At 42.1% G+C, this 19939-nt stretch overlaps 1 protein-coding gene across 1 annotated transcript in view; it reads right to left on the bottom strand.

The window, feature by feature from the left end:
- LOC129730946 (uncharacterized) overlaps window positions 1-19453 on the bottom strand; it is a 33497-nt gene extending 14044 nt beyond the window's left edge. Inside the window, exon 1 of the mRNA XM_055690617.1 lies at window positions 18943-19453. Coding sequence (XP_055546592.1) covers window positions 18943-19006 — 64 coding nt within the window. The 5' untranslated portion in view covers window positions 19007-19453. The remainder of the gene's footprint in view (window positions 1-18942) is intronic.
- Between the last annotated feature and the right edge of the window lie 486 nt (window positions 19454-19939).

The raw sequence follows: 19939 nt of genomic DNA, 5'->3' as shown, positions 1-19939 counted from the left end.
ATCTACTGCTCGCGTGCTGTAGTAATCCACACAGTCTGTTATGCGGGAGATAAATTATGTTCCCAACCTTTTTTTATTTTGACTAGCATGTGCACTAGCTACCGTCAACAGACGGGTGACTTTTACTACCAACCGTTTTTTTGCATCTAACTAATGAGTACTTCACGTTGCGGTTGGTGGTATCCCGTAATGCAATTTCTGCTGGCAATTTCTACCGTTTCTCGAATGCACAGTGCCACGAAACGACTGCATTAATCAGAACAGATTTTTAGAAATTTATCGACAGTAACCTGTCCGGTGGCAATGGTAGCTTACATAACAACAGGAAAATTTCACTCCGTCGCTAATTTCACAGCCTTATTTTATACTCCGCCGTCGGAAAGTTTTCTCGATTCCAGTTAGCTCCAGATTTTTGCAGCTTTAACTTATTTATAAACCGGGTAAAGCCCAGGGAATCCCATTAATTCTAGTTTGGTAGCATTCGAACATATTCCGCTTTAGCTCTTTCTAAGAATTCTAACACTCTTAACCTCGCTTGATCCGGCTGATCATCATCAAAGGCCATTGGTTACGTAAAAAAGATGATAATTTGGTGACAACCAGCCTCTATAATATACAAGCAAATTATAGGAGGAGTTGATTGATTGGATTATTGCTGATGAATTGAGTGGCAGTGTACGAGTTCATTAATTAATTGTGAATGCAAATTGCTTCTCGCTAAACAGCTGATTTGCGTTACGCGGTATGAACTCGTAACACACTTCTCGCAGCTACCGGTTAGCTGGTAATGATCGTTACCTAAGTTAATCTACCGCCTCGAACTACGCCACTCAGATAAGAGAATAATTGTGGGAAACCTTAGTCACCTCTGGGGCTTGCTCTTTATCGTAAGGCTCACCTTTGGACTGAACAAAACGCTGCATAGCAGCATGCAATTCGCGGGGTTCCGGTTGGATATAGAGTGCATCCTCTGAGAATTTGAACCCTGTGTAAATGAAGCCGCAAGAGGAAGGCAGGATTTTCGTTTGAATAGGTCTTTAGTGATTTTTTGTGTTTTCACATAGATTCGACTTCTGAATTTGCAACAATTAGCATTAGTGAGCATCGATAATTAGCAATGCTAGTTTTAAATTAGCGTACTAGTAATTGTGCTAAATTTTCAAATAGTTAGTGGAACGTATTGTTTGATCGAAAATTAACCAATAGTATTTATAAAATCAGGAATCCCTCTTTTCAGCAGACAAAAGCAAGTCTAGCTAAAACAAAATTACAGAAAATCATATTAGATATTGAGCTTCCAAACAAAATCACAGATTTTTACCGGTCAAATAATTTAGGGGTGTTGTGCAACCCCCGGAAGTATGAAGGAAAACAAGCTCATGATAATCGAGTCCTCTAATTGTGGACTCGATAATCTTGAGCTTGTTATCCTTTATACTTACGCTAACGATTTTCACAAGGTGCAGTGCCACTGTAACTTCAACTTAACTGAATTGAAATTTTTGACGTAGAACTATTTCTTCAACATTCGCTTCCCTGCTATCGTTGCGAAAGGAAGCATTCGAAAACAGGTCCGTTATTTTTGCTCGCTCGAACAAACAATACTGTTTGGTGTGCATACAGTACGCTTGTGTTTTTTGGTTGTGTTTTTCGGTTTCGTTGCTGATAGACAATAGGCGTACGTCCAGCAGCCAGTGCAAATCCCCGCGCCGCCAGGCGCCGGATACCCCTTGCGGCACAGAAGATTTTGTGCACTGTGTCCAGACTGTACGCGTGCTACTGGTGTTTTCGGTACCGACACTGTGACTGTGACAAGAAAGAAATTCAGTAGTCGCTGCGCATTCCCCGCGCCACCGGGCGCCGGCTATCTTCCAGCGGTGTACGAGAGTGTACATTGTGTACAGACGCTGCCGTAGGAAATTCCTCGCACCACCAACCGCTGATTCAGCTGGAGGAGACTAATTGCGATTCGTACCAAGCCACCTACTGGATTAATCCAACTAGCAGCCAGGAGGACACGTAGGCAAAAATACAAAAAGTCTGGTGAAGTATTAACATTTTTTTTTTCCTTTATTTATTTTTTTTTCAATACGGTTGTCTTTTTTCTTATTTAATACACCTTATTTTGAAAAATTGTTTTTACATTTTACAAAAATTATTTGATTCCCCTTATATACGCAGATATATATTGGTTGCGTGCGGTAGAGCTAAACGCTCCCGCAAAAAATGGACGACATGCAGGTGCAACTATTCCTGGATGTGGAAAGAAATGGGGAAGAGATTGAGATCTCCCCCATCAATTCCCCTCTACCTTCCCCTGTACCACCCCCTTCACCTAGCCCTGTATCAAGGGTACCGGAAGTACGGGTAAAAGCTTACCCAGATGCCGCGAAAGGTCCGTTCGTAGTTTTCTTCAGGCCTATAAAGAAGCCTTTAAATATAATTCAAATCGGCAAGGACCTGGCAAAACAGTTTTCGGACGTAACCGAAATTGCAAAGGTTAGACCGAACAAACTGCGAGTTGTCGTGAGTAGCTTGAAGCAAGCAAACGCAATTGCTAGCTACGAGCTCTTCACGAGAGAGTACCGCGTGTACATCCCTGCCAAGGACGTGGAGATCGACGGTGTGGTTACCGAAGGAAGCCTCACGGTCGATGACATTTTGCGTCACGGGGTTGGCTGCTTCAAGAACCCTCTGATTCAAGATGTAAAGATACTGGATGTCAAGCAATTGCATACAGTATCCATCGAAGAAGGGAAGAAGAAATTCTTCCCTTCGGATTCCTTCCGTGTAACATTTGCCGGATCCGCACTGCCGAACTACATCTCTTTGGACAGGGTTCGTCTGCCTGTACGCCTGTTCGTACCGCGGGTCATGCATTGCCAAAACTGCAAGCAGTTAGGTCATACAGACACCTACTGCTGCAACAAGGCACGCTGCAGCAAGTGCGGAGGCAATCATGCTGAGACCGCTTGCAGTGAGGATACTGAAAAGTGTCTTTACTGCGAGGGAACTCGGCATGACCTTTCGGCGTGTCCCGCGTACAAATAGCGCGAGGAAAAAATTAAGCGTTCCCTCAAGGAACGATCAAAGCGCTCTTTTGCAGAAATGCTTAAGAGGGCTGAGCCACCCTCGACAGGAAACATCTTTTCCTTTTTGCCAACAGATGAGGGTACATCTGACGATCCCGTAGAAGGGTGTTCTTATGCCATGCCAGAAGGATCAAGGAAGAGAAGAATGATCAACTCTCCTAATTTTTCTCGCAAAGGTCGCAAGATAACCCCTAGCGGAATGACCAATAAGCCAACACAAAAACGAAGCGGTGAAGAAAAACCGAAGCAAGTACCTCCCGGTTTTAATTTCAATTCCAACCAGGAGTACCCACCGCTTCCTGGGGCACCAAAAACCCCTCGTGCACCCATTTCTCGATCAGAAGATAAAAAAGAAACAGGGTTCATAAAATTCTCTGATATTGTGGACTGGATATTTAAAACATTCAACATACCAGATCCCCTAAAAATATTCTTCTTGCCCTTCTTCCTACAGTGAAAACCTTTTTGATGCAACTAGCAGCAACTTGGCCCCTCATTTCAGCTATCATATCTTTCGATGACTAATACGGCGAAAGAGGTTAGGAATTTTATCACTGTATTACAGTGGAATTGCAGAAGTATCATCCCCAAGTTCGATCTATTTTCCCATTTGATAAATACATACAATTGTGACGCATTTGCGCTCTGTGAAACCTTTCTCAATTCAAACGTCGAGATCGAGACTCACACGGTGGAGGGGTACTTTTAGGGATCAAAAAGTGCTATTCTTTTTTCAGAATCGACCTCCCCTCGGTCTCGAATATTGAAGTCGTTGCCATTCAAACGAATGTGAATAGAAAATACTTCTGCCTTGCTTCGATATATATTCCTCCATCCGTGCGGATTGAACAGAGGCAACTTTCTGATATAGCAGATTTGCTTCCCACGCCTTTTTTGATATTGGGAGATTTTAACTCTCACTGTTCGCTATGGGGGTCGCTGTACGACGACAACCGATCTTCTTTAATTTGCAACTTGATCGACGACTTCAATATGACACTTTTGAATACTGGGGAAGCGACACGTGTACCTAATCCTCCAACACGTGAAAGCGTGCTTGACCTATCCCTTTCCTCGACATCACTAGCGTTAGGTTGCCAGTGGAAAGTAATCAATGATCCCCACGGTAGTGATCATCTTCCAATCGTTATTTCAATTGCTAATGGTTCAACTCCCCCGGATCCAATCAATATTTCATACGACCTTACACGTAATATTGATTGGAAGTCTTATGAGACGATTATTGCGGAATCCATCGAGTCTTACGAGGAACTTACTCCGGAGGAAGAATACGCGCTCCTTTCTGGCTTGATCATCGACGCCGCGACGCAAGCTCAGACGAAACCGATACCCGGGTTAACGATTAGACGGCGCCCTCCTACCAAATGATGGGACAAAGAGTGCTCTGAACTGTACGCGCAAAGGTTCTCGGCGTATAAGGACTACCGAAAGTACGGCTCTGTTAAGCTGCTTCGAAAGTACGAAGTACTCGACAGGCAGATGAAGAGCTTAATGAAAGCGAAAAAACGCGGATACTGGCGGCGGTTTGTAAACGCGTTGTCGAGGGAAACATCCATGAGCACCCTTTGGGATACCGCCAGGCGTATGCGGGACCGTGACGTTTCGAATGAGAGTGAGGAGTATTCAGATTTTGCCAAAAAGGTCTGTCCGGACTCTGTACCGGAACAGAAAACCTTTCGCGACGCGTTTTTAGTAACTACGGAAGAGCCTCCATTTTCGATGTTGGAATTTTCAATGGCTCTCCTATCGTGCAACAATAAGGCTCCAGGGTTAGATAGCATAAAATTCAACCTGTTGAAGAATCTACCCGACTCAGCAAAAAGACGCTTGTTGAATTTATTCAACAAGTTTCTTGAGCTAAATATTGTTCCGCACGACTGGAGGGAGGTGAAAGTTATTGCTATTCGGAAACCCAGGAAACCTGCCTCTGATCACAATTCATATAGGCCGATTGCGATGCTCTCTTGCCTCCGGAAATTAATGGAGAAAATGATCCTCTTACGGTTAGACAAATGAGTCGAAACAAACGGTTTACTTTCAGATACTCAATTTGGCTTTCGCCGTGGCAAAGGGACGAACGATTGCCTAGCGTTGCTTTCTACTCGCATTTGCTCGAAAAGAGCATTCTGCATTCTTGGGTATTAAGGGGGGTTTTTAATCTGTCTCTGTAGAAGTTTTAAGCGAGAAACTTCATTCGCAGGGACTTTCACCAAATTTGAATAACTTTTTGCTCAATTTGTTGTCAGAAAAGCATATGTATTTCTCACATGGCGATTCGACAACTTCCCGAATTAGTTACATGGGCCTCCCCCAGGGCTCATGTTTAAGTCCTCTCTTATATAATTTTTACGTCAATGACATCGATGAATGTCTTGCAAATTCATGCACGCTAAGGCAACTTGCAGACGATAGCGTTGTATCCATTACTGGAAGCGAGGCTAGCGATCTGCAAGGACCATTGCAAGATACCTTAGACAATTTGTCTGAATGGGTTCTTAAGCTGGGTATCGAATTCTCTCCGGAGAAAACTGAGCTGGTCGTTTTTTCTAGGAAGCATAACCCTGCTCAGCTGCAGCTCCTACTAACGGGTAAAACGATCTCTCAGGTTTTAGTCGCTAAATATCTCGGGGTCTGGTTCGACTCTAAATGCACCTGGGCTTGTCATATTAGGTATCTAACACGAAAATGCCAACAGAGGATTAATTTTCTTCGTACGATTACCGAAACCTGTTGGGGTGCCCACCCAGGAGACCTTCTAAGGCTTTACCAAACAACGATATTGTCTGTAATTGAGTACGGGTGCTTCTGCTTTTGCTCCGCAGCAAACACACATTTGATCAAACTGGAGCGAACACAATATCGTTGTTTGCGTATTGCCTTAGGCTGCATGCAGTCGACCCATATGATGAGTCTTGAAGAGCACATCGCTTTGAAACATCGCTTTTGGAATCTCTCTTACCGGTTGCTAATTCGATGCACAGTTATGAATCCATTAGTAATTGGAAACTTCGAGAGGTTGGTCGACCTTCAATCTCAATCCAGATTTATGACTTAACATTTTGACTATATGGCTTCATACGTTTCCTCCAATGTCGCACTTTTAGACACTTCTAATAATGCTATATTCTTCGACACCACCATGAAAGAAGACATTATTGGTATCCCGGATCAAATGCGGCCGCAAGAGATCCCTAAGATTTTTTCCAATAAGTTCAAACATGTTAGTTGTGATAAAAGGTTTTTCACTGACGGATCTAATCTAGATGAGTCCACTGGCTTCGGTGTTTTCCACGAAAATTTAACCGCCTCCTACAAACTCGATGCTCCTGCTTCCGTGTATGTCGCAGAACTTGCTGCTATTCAGTACTCACTTGGGATCATCGAAACCCTGCCCATAGACCACTACTTCATCTTCACAGACAGTCTCAATGCCATTGAGGCTCTGCGATCGATGAAGACTGTGAAGCACACCCCGTATTTCCTGGAGAAAATACGGCGGTTTTTAAGTGCTTTAACGGATAAAAATTACCGGGTTACCTTAGCGTGGGTCCCTTCTCATTGTTCCATTCCGGGCAATGAAAAGGCTGACGCTTTAGCTAAGGTGGGTGCTATTGGTGGTGATATTTATAGTAGACCAATTACTTATGATGAATTTTATAGCATTTTGCGTCAGAGAACATTCAACAGTTGGCAATTATCATGGAACTCAGATGAACTGGGACGGTGGCTACATTCCATTTTTCCTAAGGTATCGACGAAAGCATGGTTCAAGGCGTTGGATGTAGGTCGGGACTTTATTCGCGTGATGTCCAGACTTATGTCCAATCACTACACGTTGAACACGCATCTCTTTCGTATAGGGCTTGTAGACAGTAATCACTGCGTTTGTGGCGATGGCTACCATGACATCGAGCATGTTGTTTGGTCGTGTACCGAATAATGTGGTGTTAGGTCCGAGCTTATAGATTCCCTTCGGGCCCGAGGAAAACAACCGAACGTACCCGTTAGAGACATTCTGGGAAGCGGTGAACTCCAGTACATGACACAGCTATACGGGTTTATAAAAAATGCTGGAATTGAAATTTGATTTTTTTTCATCTATTTGAGTGAAAATGATACACCATGCTGGAGACACTAAAATGAAGACTCGGCATCTCCATGTTCACGCAGACACCTCAGACCAAAACTGCTCAAATGGAACATCACTGCTCAGTCATGAACAAATAAATAAATCCTGTAACTCAATATAGTTAAAATCAAAATTGTAACTCCCCTCCTCTCACCTCAAATCCCAACTAGCTCGTAGTCGGCCGCGAGATATAAAAAATGTGCCTCCCTCTTTTCCCTGCTAATTTAGAATTAAAAAAAAAATGTACTTGGCTCAGTTAAACATAAATTGTATCGTGCCGTGTCAAATAAACTATTTTAAACTAAACCAACTATTTCTTCAAGACAGGTCTGTAGGAGTATAAAATGAAATCTAAAATCGGAACTGGGGACGAAATCATGTTCAGTTTCCTTAATTCTTGCAGCGATCGATTGAAAATCAACTATGCGTCTATCAAAATGTGGTAATTCCTGATTTTGCTATACTAAATACTGTATTATTGAAAAAACGTAAAGCATATTTTCACGCATGCAATTCACTATTGCTTTCTGTTCACGATATTTATTTTAAAGCCATGTTGCGCTATAAGTCTTTACAAATCATGTCATATTTCTTTTTCGAAAAACGCAAAAAGATTTTATTCCACATGTAATACGAATGTGCGAAATGAATCCCTTAGCCATGCAACAAGTTTCTGATGTTTCATGCTGATTTCGTTTCAGGCAATTTATTACACTTCATTCAAAATATTGGAACGTTCTGAGTAAGACTTCACAGCAGGATTTTGGACTCCTACGTCAGTACGAGCAGAATTTTGTTGTCTCTCAGCAGCACAACAGCAACATGTAACTCGCAACAGCGTAATAATCTGTTGCGTGGCAGAGAGTGCCACTCCCCGTACTATCTGCGTCCATCCGACACGAAAAAAAGAAATCGCTTGTCCTTCCAAGCCGCAACACGATGCGGGTTATATTTTTGCGGTGTGTGTGAGAACTTCATCAGTCCAGCTCCGATGGTTTCCACCATATAATGCAACTGATTTTTAGTACATTCGTACTACACTCAAAATAAAATATTTATGTATCTGACGAGACTGGAATAGACATAACATGAAAGCCGATGGAGCCACATACAAAAAAAGGAGGGGCCTCTTACAACGCGTGTCTAACATAAAATACACAGCAACAAACTGCTCATAATTCAAAAATTGGCTAATATGCCATAGGCATCAAATCGAGAAAAACGTATTTGAAAGTTTTTTGTCGGTACAACATATTTTGACTGTTCATGACAACTTTTTTATTGAGTATATTACCCTTCATATATGCTTAGTCAGCCTATACACCAGAGAGACGCCGAGACACTCACCGTTAAGGCAGCTGTCAACATCAAAACGGGCGATCTGTATAATTTTGCATTGCCGTTATCCGTTTTGATGTTGACAGTTGCCTGAACGGTGAGTGCCTTGTCATTTCTCTAATGTATAGGTTCGCTATATATGCTGGAACCTTGCCGTTGAGTTGAAACAGAGAAATCTGTGAAAAATTCCATCCGCCACGTATTTTTAACACAGTAGCCTTTTTTTTTTCAATAAACGAAAGGTCAGTTGACAGAACGGTGTGCAATTTGGCTAATATCCATACGATGTGAATAATATCGTATTGTTGGTGATGAAAATGGTTTTAAATTTAATAAAACAACACGGAAGCACAAGTTAGGATGAAAAGGACGACGAGACAATTGTTACGTGCAGCAATATAATAATATAACGAAAATATTATTATTCATGGTAATCTCACAATCCACTTTCCTATTTTTTCTCATCAAATCCAAAATGAATTCTGAATCTTCTCTTTATTAATATTTCTTCTAATCAAAAAGCTGAATATCATTTTTTTTAAATGAAAAGATTTATGACAGAAGGAAACAGTCACACGTTTTGATCATTGATTTCGCAGCACAACAAATAAATTCTTGTAGCATCAAATATTCTTCGTAAAAAAGTCAAATTTGATGCGAGGGCCTTATAATCGCTCACCTGTCGCCAGTAACCACCAAGCTACAACACACTTTCGAAAGTTAGAAGAAACACAGTACAGTAAGAATACACTGGTTCGTGAACCTGCCACAGGTTCATATTGGATATTGGATATTAGCCAACTTCTCAATTATTTTGGATATTAGCCAAAATTGTTTCACGTTTGCTGCCTTCCCAAATGCATTTTTTGACAATCGGCTTCCGTAGAGACCTTGTTAAGGGTGTGTACCATCACGAGAAACTGTTTTCTCGATTTTGGTAAAAATGGCATATTAGCCAATTTTTGAATTATGGGCAGCAAAGGTGTACGATTGGCTGCGATAGGAAAAATCAAAACTACAGCAGATCAAATTGGTACATTAAAGAAAACAGAAAGTTCTTGCTGTTTCAGCCCAAGTGACATCAAAACGTTATACCCGAGAAACTTCGATCTCGAAAACTGTTCTTATGAGGACAACCAAATGAATGATGGAAGATTTGCACTAGCATTGCAGCTTGCAATCCTATGTTAAAATTTGCCAAGTAGCTCTACGTCAACCTTGCGGTTGCGCACAATCTTTCTGTTATTATTTTAAAATATTTGTTTTGGTGTACACTTAATAATGAGACAGAATTTATTTTGTTTTTAACTTTTACAAAGCCCTTTTGTAAAATTTGGACCACTGCGACCATTGTTTTGCTCTTTTGTGGTATGCCTCTTCTTCAGTCTAGGTACTCATGGCAGATATATTACTATTGATAGAAGTGATTTTCCTTGTCATATCGCACCCTTTTCCCATTTGGATTTGCAGACCATACCTCAAAAGGCTCCGTAGTTATTTTTCCAAAGACTCTTAGGCAGCATCCATCAATTACGTAACGCTCATAGGGGGGAGGGGTATCCTCAAGCGTTACGATTTGTTACATGGGGAGGGGGAGCGTTACGTAACAAAAAATCTCTAGAGCGACTCTCCATAAACGAGCATTTTTATTAAGCAAATTCCTCTACAGCGTTACAAAATTTTTATGGGGGGTTGGTGTTGGCGTTACGTTTCGTTTCATATGCGGGGTTGGGGTCCAAAAATAAGTGTTTTGCGCTACGTAATTTATGGATGTCGCCTTATTCTATATAGAGCAGTGGTTTCCAACCTTTTTGGCTCCGCAGCCAATTTTGCTAAACACAAAAAGCTCCGCGGCCCCCCTAGAATAATACCAGACACATGTTTTACAATACGAGGCTGTGTTTCTCAGTCTCAAATCATTCTGCATTTTACGTCTTGGTCCTAATACGCAGAAGATTTGAAAATCCGCCTTCACAGAGGTATCCAGAAAGAAATTTCGAACCACTTACAAAACTTGCCAAAAGTTAGCGGCCCCCCTGAATCAGCTTCGCGTCCTCCTTGCCGGACCCCCGGTTGAGAACCACTGATATAGAGTAATACGAATTACCCTGCATGATGTGTGCGTTAGCAGAGGGGCACCCATGTTTTAGAGTGCTGTGTTTCCCCATGCCTGCATATTACAATTCATTTTATGACTCAATGATTGCTGCCAGGCTTTTTGTTTCTCCTCAGGAGAATATCTTTCACTACGAAAGCGACTTCTCTCACACTGGTGGGCTAAGCCACGCCACTTACTTGAAGAGAGCAGCGAATCGTGTGTATCTGAGGAGCTTGCGAGAAACCAGGAACGTAAGAATTCTCTCTTGGTTTTTGCTCAAATTTCCTTCTCTACATGCCAAACCTCTTGGAGAACTAGTCTTTCTCTCACACAGAGTGAGTAATTATCCACATTTAGGCGTTGAGTATGTCAATCGCAGAGTTCCTTTCCACTCTTAATCATCGCGTGTTAGGGGTAAACATTTGTTTGCTCTCTCAGTTTAAGAGGGAGTAGTTTTCGCTAGCTTCTCCTTTACTAGAAGAGAAGTTGGCCAAATATCAAAACATTTAGGTTCACATTGAAGCCACATCCTAACCATTTTCGAATTTAATATCATAGGAAGATCCACAACTCACCATGGGTGCGTATTCTGCAGAAAGTTCGATTTTATACTGTTTTTGCCGCACCCCAGAGCGATGAGAACGGTAACGCATTGCTCAGTTGATCGCCGAGCAATTTATTTCACTTTGCTTGCGCGCGCGGATGAGCAATTTACAAGAGTTTCATTGGGTTTTTGCTCTGTCAAATTAGGAGCGTTTTTTCGTCAGAGAAACTGTTTCTCTGCGCTCTCTCTACAGCAGATGGTGTGATGCACATTGAATGTAAGCTCACAGTTGTTGAGAGGGAAGAACTGTTTCCTCTTTAAGATGAAGATGAGCAAAACAAAGCCTGAAAAAATAGCTGTGGAATCTGAAAAATTTCTACAGAGAGATAATGAATTGGTTCATGCTTTCTCTCACGAAAGAACATTTTTACTATGTGTCTCTGTAGAAAGAAAAATAGATCGCGTTGTTTGCTTTGCATTTCGAAACTGAAGAAAAAATAAAACCAGCCGCCGGATGTTTGCTCTTCGAATGCTATCGAATTTATTTCAGCAGTACGCGCCGCGGCATACCTCTATGTATGCTCACTAAAGTGATTCACCACTCTTGTTTCGCTCAGTTGTGTATTTAAGGAGTAGGTATGGTAGTTTTTCTGCGCGCGGCAAAAACACAGTATAAAGCAGAAAACAATTACTACACGCAGCGCTCATGCTGAACAAGATGTCAGCGGTGAATATTCACTCTGCTCTTGAGCAATTCCACGACAAAACGGGCAACTATTTTTAATTTGGTTGAAACTTTGCCTAGACGTTTCTATGGGAAAAAGGTGTCATTTTGTGATATTGGTTTTTTTCCGAGTTCTAAATACGTCAAACAAAGTGACGGAACCCTCTAATGTGAGAATAATTCTAATGTGAGATGAATGATGGGTGACGTTACATGGTGTCTTCCACGCATACACCTGCGCACCTGGTTGATGGTTTCGTCCTTATGGACACCTGGCAAAAAGTTCGCTGGATGCCAGTGATCGCGTTGCATAATAAGACTCTAAAATTTTGGGTAATCATCAATATTTATTCTGCATTTTTTTTGCTTATTTTTACAAAGCATCTCAAAAAGGCAAGTTTTCGATAAAACTCCTTCCTCTTGACATAATAAGTCAATCATAGAATTAACCTGGCCAGAGGGGAACGTTAGGTGTAGTCTCTCTCCAGGGAATTGTAATTTAGCGATATTGGTAGGATAGGAAGTGGATCGGAATAGTAGAGCAGTAAACTTGAAATGGAAGGGTAAACTCTCACACACAAGTACGGGTATAAATGAAAAGTCTATAATTTATTTCAATAGTTATACTACCAATAACACGAAGCACGAAGTATAGAAAAAACCTGGGCAATACTACTTACTTACTTTACTTTTTTGGCTAACGGACTGTTCACCGGTCTAGGGCCGAACGAATCAGAGATGTCCAGCTTCTTCTGTCCTGTGCAGCCGTTCTCCAGTCTACCCGTACACCAGCAGATCGTGCATCTTCTTCCACCGCGCACATCCACCGCGTACGAGGCCTACCACGGAGTCGACGGCCTCTTCCTGGTTCTCTACTGAAGATAGTTTTGGCGGCTCTCTCGTCAGGCATCCTGGCTACATGTCCAACCCACTGAAGCCTCCCCGCTGTATTACCTTCACTATATCAGCATGTTTGTATACCTGGTACAACTCGTGATTCATGCGTCTGCGCCACAGTCCATTTTCAGTTTACCGCCAAGTATCGATCGCAGAACTTTACGCTCAAAAACTCCGAGCACTCGTCGATCAGCTTCCTTCAGCGTCCATGCTTCATGTCCGTAAAGGGCCACTGGGAGTATCAGCGTCCTATACAGCGCCAGTTTTGTGCGAGTTTGCAAACTACGGGACCCTGTTCGCAGCTGCAACTCGTCGTTTCACTTCACGGCTCATATCGTTGTCACATGTCACAAGCGTACCAAGATAAACGAATTCGTCAACCACTTCAAATCGTTCCCCATCTATCTCTAGCTCAGCACCAACACCACGGGGACTCCCACGCTCTCTGCCAGCTTACATGTGCTTCGTTTTGGCAGAGTTAATGACAAGTCCCAATCTCGCTGCTTCTCTCTTAAAAGGTACGAAGGCCTCCTCCACGGCCTTACGGTTGATACCGATGATATCGATGTCGTCCGCAAAGCCAAGAAGCATGTGAGCTTTCGTGATGATAGTACCGTTTCTTACGACATTTGCTCTTCGTACTGCACCCTCAAGAGCGATGTTAAACAGTAGGTTGGAGAGCGCATCCCCCTGCTTCAGTCCATCCAACGTTACGAACGCAGCTGATGTCTCGCTAGCTATCCGCACGCACGATTTTGATCCCTCCAGTGTCATACGACTCAGCTTTATTATTTTCGTAGGGAAACCGTGTTCCAGCATGATCTGCCACAGCTCGTTTCTTTTTACTGACTCGTATGCCGCCCTGAAGTCCACAAACAGATGGTGAGTCGGTAAGTTGTACTCTCGGAACTTATCGAGGATCTGTCGCAGGGTGAAGATTTGATCCGTCGTGGAACGCCCTTGTCGAAAACCAGCCTGGTATTCGCCAACAAAGGATTCCGTTAACGGTCTCAATCTGAAGAACAGGATACGGGAGAGCACTTTATATGCGGAGTTGAGCAACGTTATCCCTCGATAGTTGCCACAATCCAATCGATGGCCCTTCTTATAGATAGGGCATATGAGGCCTTCCAACCAGTCGTTCGGCATTTGTTTATCCACCCAGATCTTTAGTATTATCTGGTGGATCGCATAGTACAGCCGCTCGCTTCCCGCTTTTAGAAGTTCGGCCGGGATACCGTCCTTCCCAGCGGCCTTGCCGTTTTTCAGCTCACTAATCGCCTTTTTCACCTCCTCCTGTGTTGGTGGCTCCACATCTTGTTCGTCACTCATAATCATCATCCTGTTCCTGCTCTGCTCATCCGGCTCCTCACCGTTCATTAGCGCCTGAAAATGCTCCTTTCACCTGGCTGCAACCGTCGGTTTATCAGTAAGCAGGTTGCCGTCCTTGTCATTACACATGACCGGCATTGGGAAATTCCTGCTTCTGACTCTGTTGACAGTTCTATAGAATCTCCGCACGTCGTTTTGAGCATAGCTGTCCTCTGCGCTGGCGAGCACCTGCTCCTCGTACTCGCGCTTCTTCCGACGGTGGGTTCTATTTTCAGCAGCTCTTGCCACCCTGTACCTCCCTCTGTTCTGACGCGTAGCCGCAGTGAGCATGCGGCTCCTGGCACGGTTCTTCTCATCTGTCGCTCACTGGCACTCGGCATCGAACCAGCCGTTAGGCTGTCTTCCACGCATCGTACCTACCACCTCTCTCGCAGTCGTTTCGATGGCGCCGTGAATACTGCTCCACAGCCCATTTATGTCTTCCACTCCTTCCTCCTGCCGTTCTGCGATCCGTTGATCCAGCTCTCTGGCGTATTCTGCTGCCACGCCATCAGCTTTCAACCGCTGAATGTTGAAACGCGTCGTCCTCTCTGTGCGAGATTTCAGCACGTTCGACAACCGTGCGCGGATCTTACAAACGACGAGATAATGGTCAGAGTCAATGTTTGGTCCCCGAAAAGACCTAACATCAGTAACATCCGAAAAGTGCCGACCGTCAATCAGTACGTGATCGATCTGGGAGCAAACGTCAAACGTGGAAAATAGGAGCTACATATGGCCATTCCTCTGGCCGCGGCAAAGTTTATCAGCCTCAGGCCGTTTTCATTGGTTGACGAGTGGAGGCTATGTCTTCCAATGACCAGACGGAAGAATTCCTCCCTCCCAACCTGTGCGTTTGCGTCCTGGGCAATATTACAAAAGATCAAATGTCTCTGGTCGCAGTGATGAGTCCACATAGAGTGAAAAAATAATCAAGAAAAACTATATTGGATTCCAGATTACTGTAAAATCGATGGAGTCGAAAAAGCCGACGAACTTACAAGACTTGGATCATCTCAGTTCATAGGACCAGAACCTTCCTGTAGCTTATTCGCTTTTTTTAATAGAGCTGAAAGCATGTTGAAGGTGGAGTCTTACTGGAGAAATACTTCCATTGGTAGACAGTCGAAACGGTTCATCACACCGAACACTTCTATGACTCGCAAAATACTGGAGCTATCAAAGGAAGATCTACGCACGTATATGTACTGGTCTATTAAAGGGCATTGTCAGATTCGTTATCATTTCGCGGTTGTAAAAAAACTTCAAGATGATACATGTCGCGTATGTGGCATGAAAAAAGAAGACCCGAAACATCTGTTATGCCGATATCCAGCCAATTTTAGCAAAAGGTATGTATTTTCTTTGGTAGAGGACTACTAGAAATCTGAAGAACAAATTCGATTACGATTGTGCTATCACTTCCAATAGTGGTAGTTGTCCCGACCTTACTCAAGAATGGTTTAACGGATTTGAATGACTTGTTTCGTGTGGGTTCTGTTCTGGTTTACATCAGGTTTACCTATATTTCATAGCAATCAAGTCAGAAAATCGTAAAAAAAAAACAATTACTTACTTTTTTCGCTATTAATTGTCGGAGCAACGCCCCCAGGTTTCTTTGATTTCGACGTAGGAACGGTAAAGACTGAACAAAAACATGTTTTATGGAGGTTTTCAAAATCTCCTCTATGAGCGGAGTATTTTGGTAGAAAGTAACCAGTATCAGTACGTATTAATACTGATTTTTGTGTTGATTACAGTTAGTTTCGGTGGTTAGATCGAAAATAGCAGAGCATGTCTAATCAAAAGAGTAACGTAATTTATTAGTTATTGTTTCTCGACATTGGTCTCGATGAAAATTATTGTATTGTTTTTCAAATAAAACAACACAACGACAAATGAGAAACAGTTTAAATTCACTAAGAATTTGGAAAATAGATTAGCAGAAGTCAAATCAAGTGCCCAAGACCACATATTCCGGATACTTCCAGCGGAGTGGCCACTAACTTGAACCAAAACCCATTATGCGACATTTAAAATTACTCTACTAAATTGAATAAACACAAAAGTGACTCAAAATATGATTCAGAAAGAAGGGCCAGATTTGAAATCTGAAATTGAAAATAGGTAGATTAAGTCTGTCACATTAAAATATGAAACATTGAAATAGTTAACGTGCGAATTTTCAACTTGCGGCAGTACGAAATTTACCGAGTTATCTAATTAAAAATAAAAGTTACAAACTTTAAAATACAATACTATCTCACTTGGTCAAGCACGCAGTATTGTTAGCATTATCACTAATCTAAGCATTAGTATACATGGTGACTGGACTAACGAGCCAGTTAATAAATTCCAGCCATGACGATTGTTGCAGTTGTCATCACTGAGAACCTACCGAACTCATTATGCGCTCCACCGCTCTGGGGGGTGCTTTGCAGACGGCACACGCTTGGTCAAGGCAATGGGAGAACATTAACAGACGAATGTTTACGCCGAAAGTACTCATTTCGTTGTTCTTCTCTAATTGATCGTTCCTTGGAGGTTCCAACTGTACAACCGTAAGTCATTAAACGCAGGTAATTTGGGGTTTATATGCAACAATGCGCTAACTAGTAATAGGCAAGTTGGTTAGATGAAGCTTACACTTGACCAACGAAGAGTTACCTTCCAAGACCTTGGTTTTTGATAATTATCTTGTACTGTTATGTTCGCGTAATTGTGCAATGCTTTAGATACACTTGAACCTTCCTTTATAAATAAAATGTTTCTAATTAAAATGTGCATTTCAGCAGGATTTCTAGACCTAACAACTGTTTTTGCCAACGGAGAAAAATTTATGTAAAGCATTGGTTTAGAATCCAACTATTACCTTGAACCGTCACGTTCAACACTAGAAAGGCTCTAACTAGTATCGAGCAGAAGAAACCGGTTGTTCCAAATCCAATCGAAACATTCTGCACCAAAGACAAGCTCTAACTGTGGTCACAGAACAGAACCACACTCTTAGATAAATTCAACACACAGTCCGTTTTCACCTATACGATGCAAGCAGCAGCCAATGCAACTTCGGTCAATGAACTGCAGAGCAAAATATACCCATACCCGGTACAGGATCAAGGAAGTTCAACAGCTAACGAGACGATTTGAGTTTCTTGAATCGTTATTGAAACAAACGATTTCACCACTCGAAAGCAACATAAAAACAGTTGAAACTGAACGACCCTGGCAAAACGTTCTGAAAGTGGCTTTGGTGAATGCAGAAAAATATATGTATTTAATGCAGCAAGTGTTTTACCTATTATAGAATAACCAAGCATTTTTCAGGTATCCTAATTCTTTTTCTGCTTTTGTTTGCTTACCATTTTTTATCGTCTGCAAATTTTTCATTTAATTTAAATTTTAATTAAATTTAATATGAGTTAATAATCAAATTTAATTTAATTTAATTTAATTTAATTTAAATTTAAATATTTTAAGTTCGGGAGTGCTAAAAAGAGCAAAATCCTCAGTTTGCTACAATGGTTTAGAACCTTACAAAGATTCGTGTTTGGAGGACCTACACTCTGTGAGCTTCGATCAGTATTCACAAGATGCCTCAAATTATACTATTTAATTAATTCAATTGATATTTACACAGAAACCGATATTATCTGGTTTGTTTGTTGTCACCTGTTTGTGGATTGAATGCAGGATGTGATGGCTGACTGAGTTCTGGTAAGCAAAATTAATTCTAGCAGCAGTTTGGCAAAAAAATTGGCATAATAGTGCAAATTTACTTTCAAAAGCCTTGTGCGTTTCTTGATAGTTTCCTGAAATCGATTCATTATTTGCTCGAAAAAATTTTAATTATTTACCATCGCTGTGTCACTCGTGTTCTAGTACCATTTTATGCCATTTTTTATTATTTTATTTTTAATTCGAATCGAAAGTAATCAAATCAGAGTAGATAAGTCACACTGATGAATAATAATGGGACACAACAGGACTTTTTTTTCATACTTTCTATTGGAAAATATACAAGCAACGAATCCCAAAATAACTACTGAAATGTTTTTGTTAAAGTTTCACGTTTGCTGGAGATCATTATTTTTGAAAAATTATTCTCAAAAAATATTCTACTTATCATCATACAGCTCCAAATTTTCATTCGGAGTAATTGGCCTTAATAATCTAAATTTTGAGTGACGCTGCTGTTGTATCCCATCCGAAATAAATGTTCAAGTAACACGGTTACTGATTCATCGCTTCCATACAATCTGATGCAAACTGCATCATTTTTTGAAAATGCTAATGAATTGTTCATAATAGCTTTCAACGTAAAATTATGCATAATTCGTTTCAATTGCTACGATTAGTGAAAAAATGTTGATCGTATCGATTTCCACCCACTTTCGAAACATTGAGGGTCAAATCGGTAGAGGGCTTAATTACGCGACTTCGACCCCGAATTGCTGGTACTAGCATAACAAACTCAGAAGCTGCTCTTCCGTTTTCTCGAAGCGTAAGCCACTTTTTCGCTTCCTTATGTCCAGCTCTACCGGTTCCAACTGCTAATTATTGACCAGTAAAGCACACGCAAACGACCTTCGCCGCAGGTTCTCTAAATTACCCTTCACTATCGGACCGGTCCCGCCGATGCACTGCAATAAGAGCTGCTCACTGATTCAATAATAACCGGAAAACCCAAAACGGAACCAACAATAAACACTTCGCAGGTGTACTTACTCGAGTCTTGCGCCGCCGCCAGCGTCGCCATCAGCATAAACACGTTGGCAATGAACTTCCACATTGTCGTCGCGTCGGATTACTTGTCCGAATTACAATAGCAGTATCGGTACAAAATGCCGAAAAATCGCCGGTCACGATTTGGGTTCGTTATCACGTAGCTAAAAGCAGCACCCGCACGGAAGTTTACCGTACCCGTGCACCGTGCGTATTTTGATGACGAAAATTATGCCGCTTGATCACACACACTTTGTACTTTATAGCACACACCGGGGGCACCAGATTGGTCACTTTGCACCGAAAACTTGCACCAGATTAATTCTGACTGTTTACTTCTCGCAGCGTACTTTTGCGCACCAAACTGATTGGATCTTCCGGTCTGGAAAGTCTGTCGACGGTGGCTAACTAGCTTCACAACTCACACTGCACTCCGAGCTAATTTTGCCTTCCGATCTCGCAGGGGGATGTCCGCAGGGTTCCAGTTCGATGTTGTGTCTGTTCGCCGCTTGCTGCGTGCCGTCTCTTTTAATGAAGTTTCATCAACCTCGCGCTTGCCTCTGCGGCGGAGAGGCAACAAAAACGCCAGCAGTGCAACGCAGTTCGCGCGGTAAGTCGCAACGCGATGGATGGCAAACGTGATAACAAGGGTGCTGCTTTGTAGAGGCGTTGCAACGCGGTGAATCAGCGACACTGTCGCGTCGCAAGCTGCGATGTGATCGTTGTGTGTTGTGGCAGAAAAGTCGATGTCTTATTTTTTATAATAACATAACAACAGCTGGCTCAACCGTGCCGTATCAAATATACTATTATTGATTAAAAAAACAGCTGGCTCAATGATCTCGAGTACCAGCGTGGTGATCACCAGGGATGGTATTCTACGCGATTTTTCGGGACTCGTAAGTAATCTACGTAGAAAACTGTGTTCTACGTTTGCTACGGTAGAAAACCTGTTGCAAGTAGAAAACTCTCAAACACTCGAAAATTCACAGTTTGAGTT

Source organism: Wyeomyia smithii, chromosome 3 (assembly GCF_029784165.1).
Source record: "Wyeomyia smithii strain HCP4-BCI-WySm-NY-G18 chromosome 3, ASM2978416v1, whole genome shotgun sequence".
Lineage (NCBI taxonomy): Eukaryota > Metazoa > Arthropoda > Insecta > Diptera > Culicidae > Wyeomyia > Wyeomyia smithii.
The sequence above is the reverse complement of the archived record's forward strand: the minus strand, read 5'-3'. Positions and strand labels throughout refer to the sequence as shown.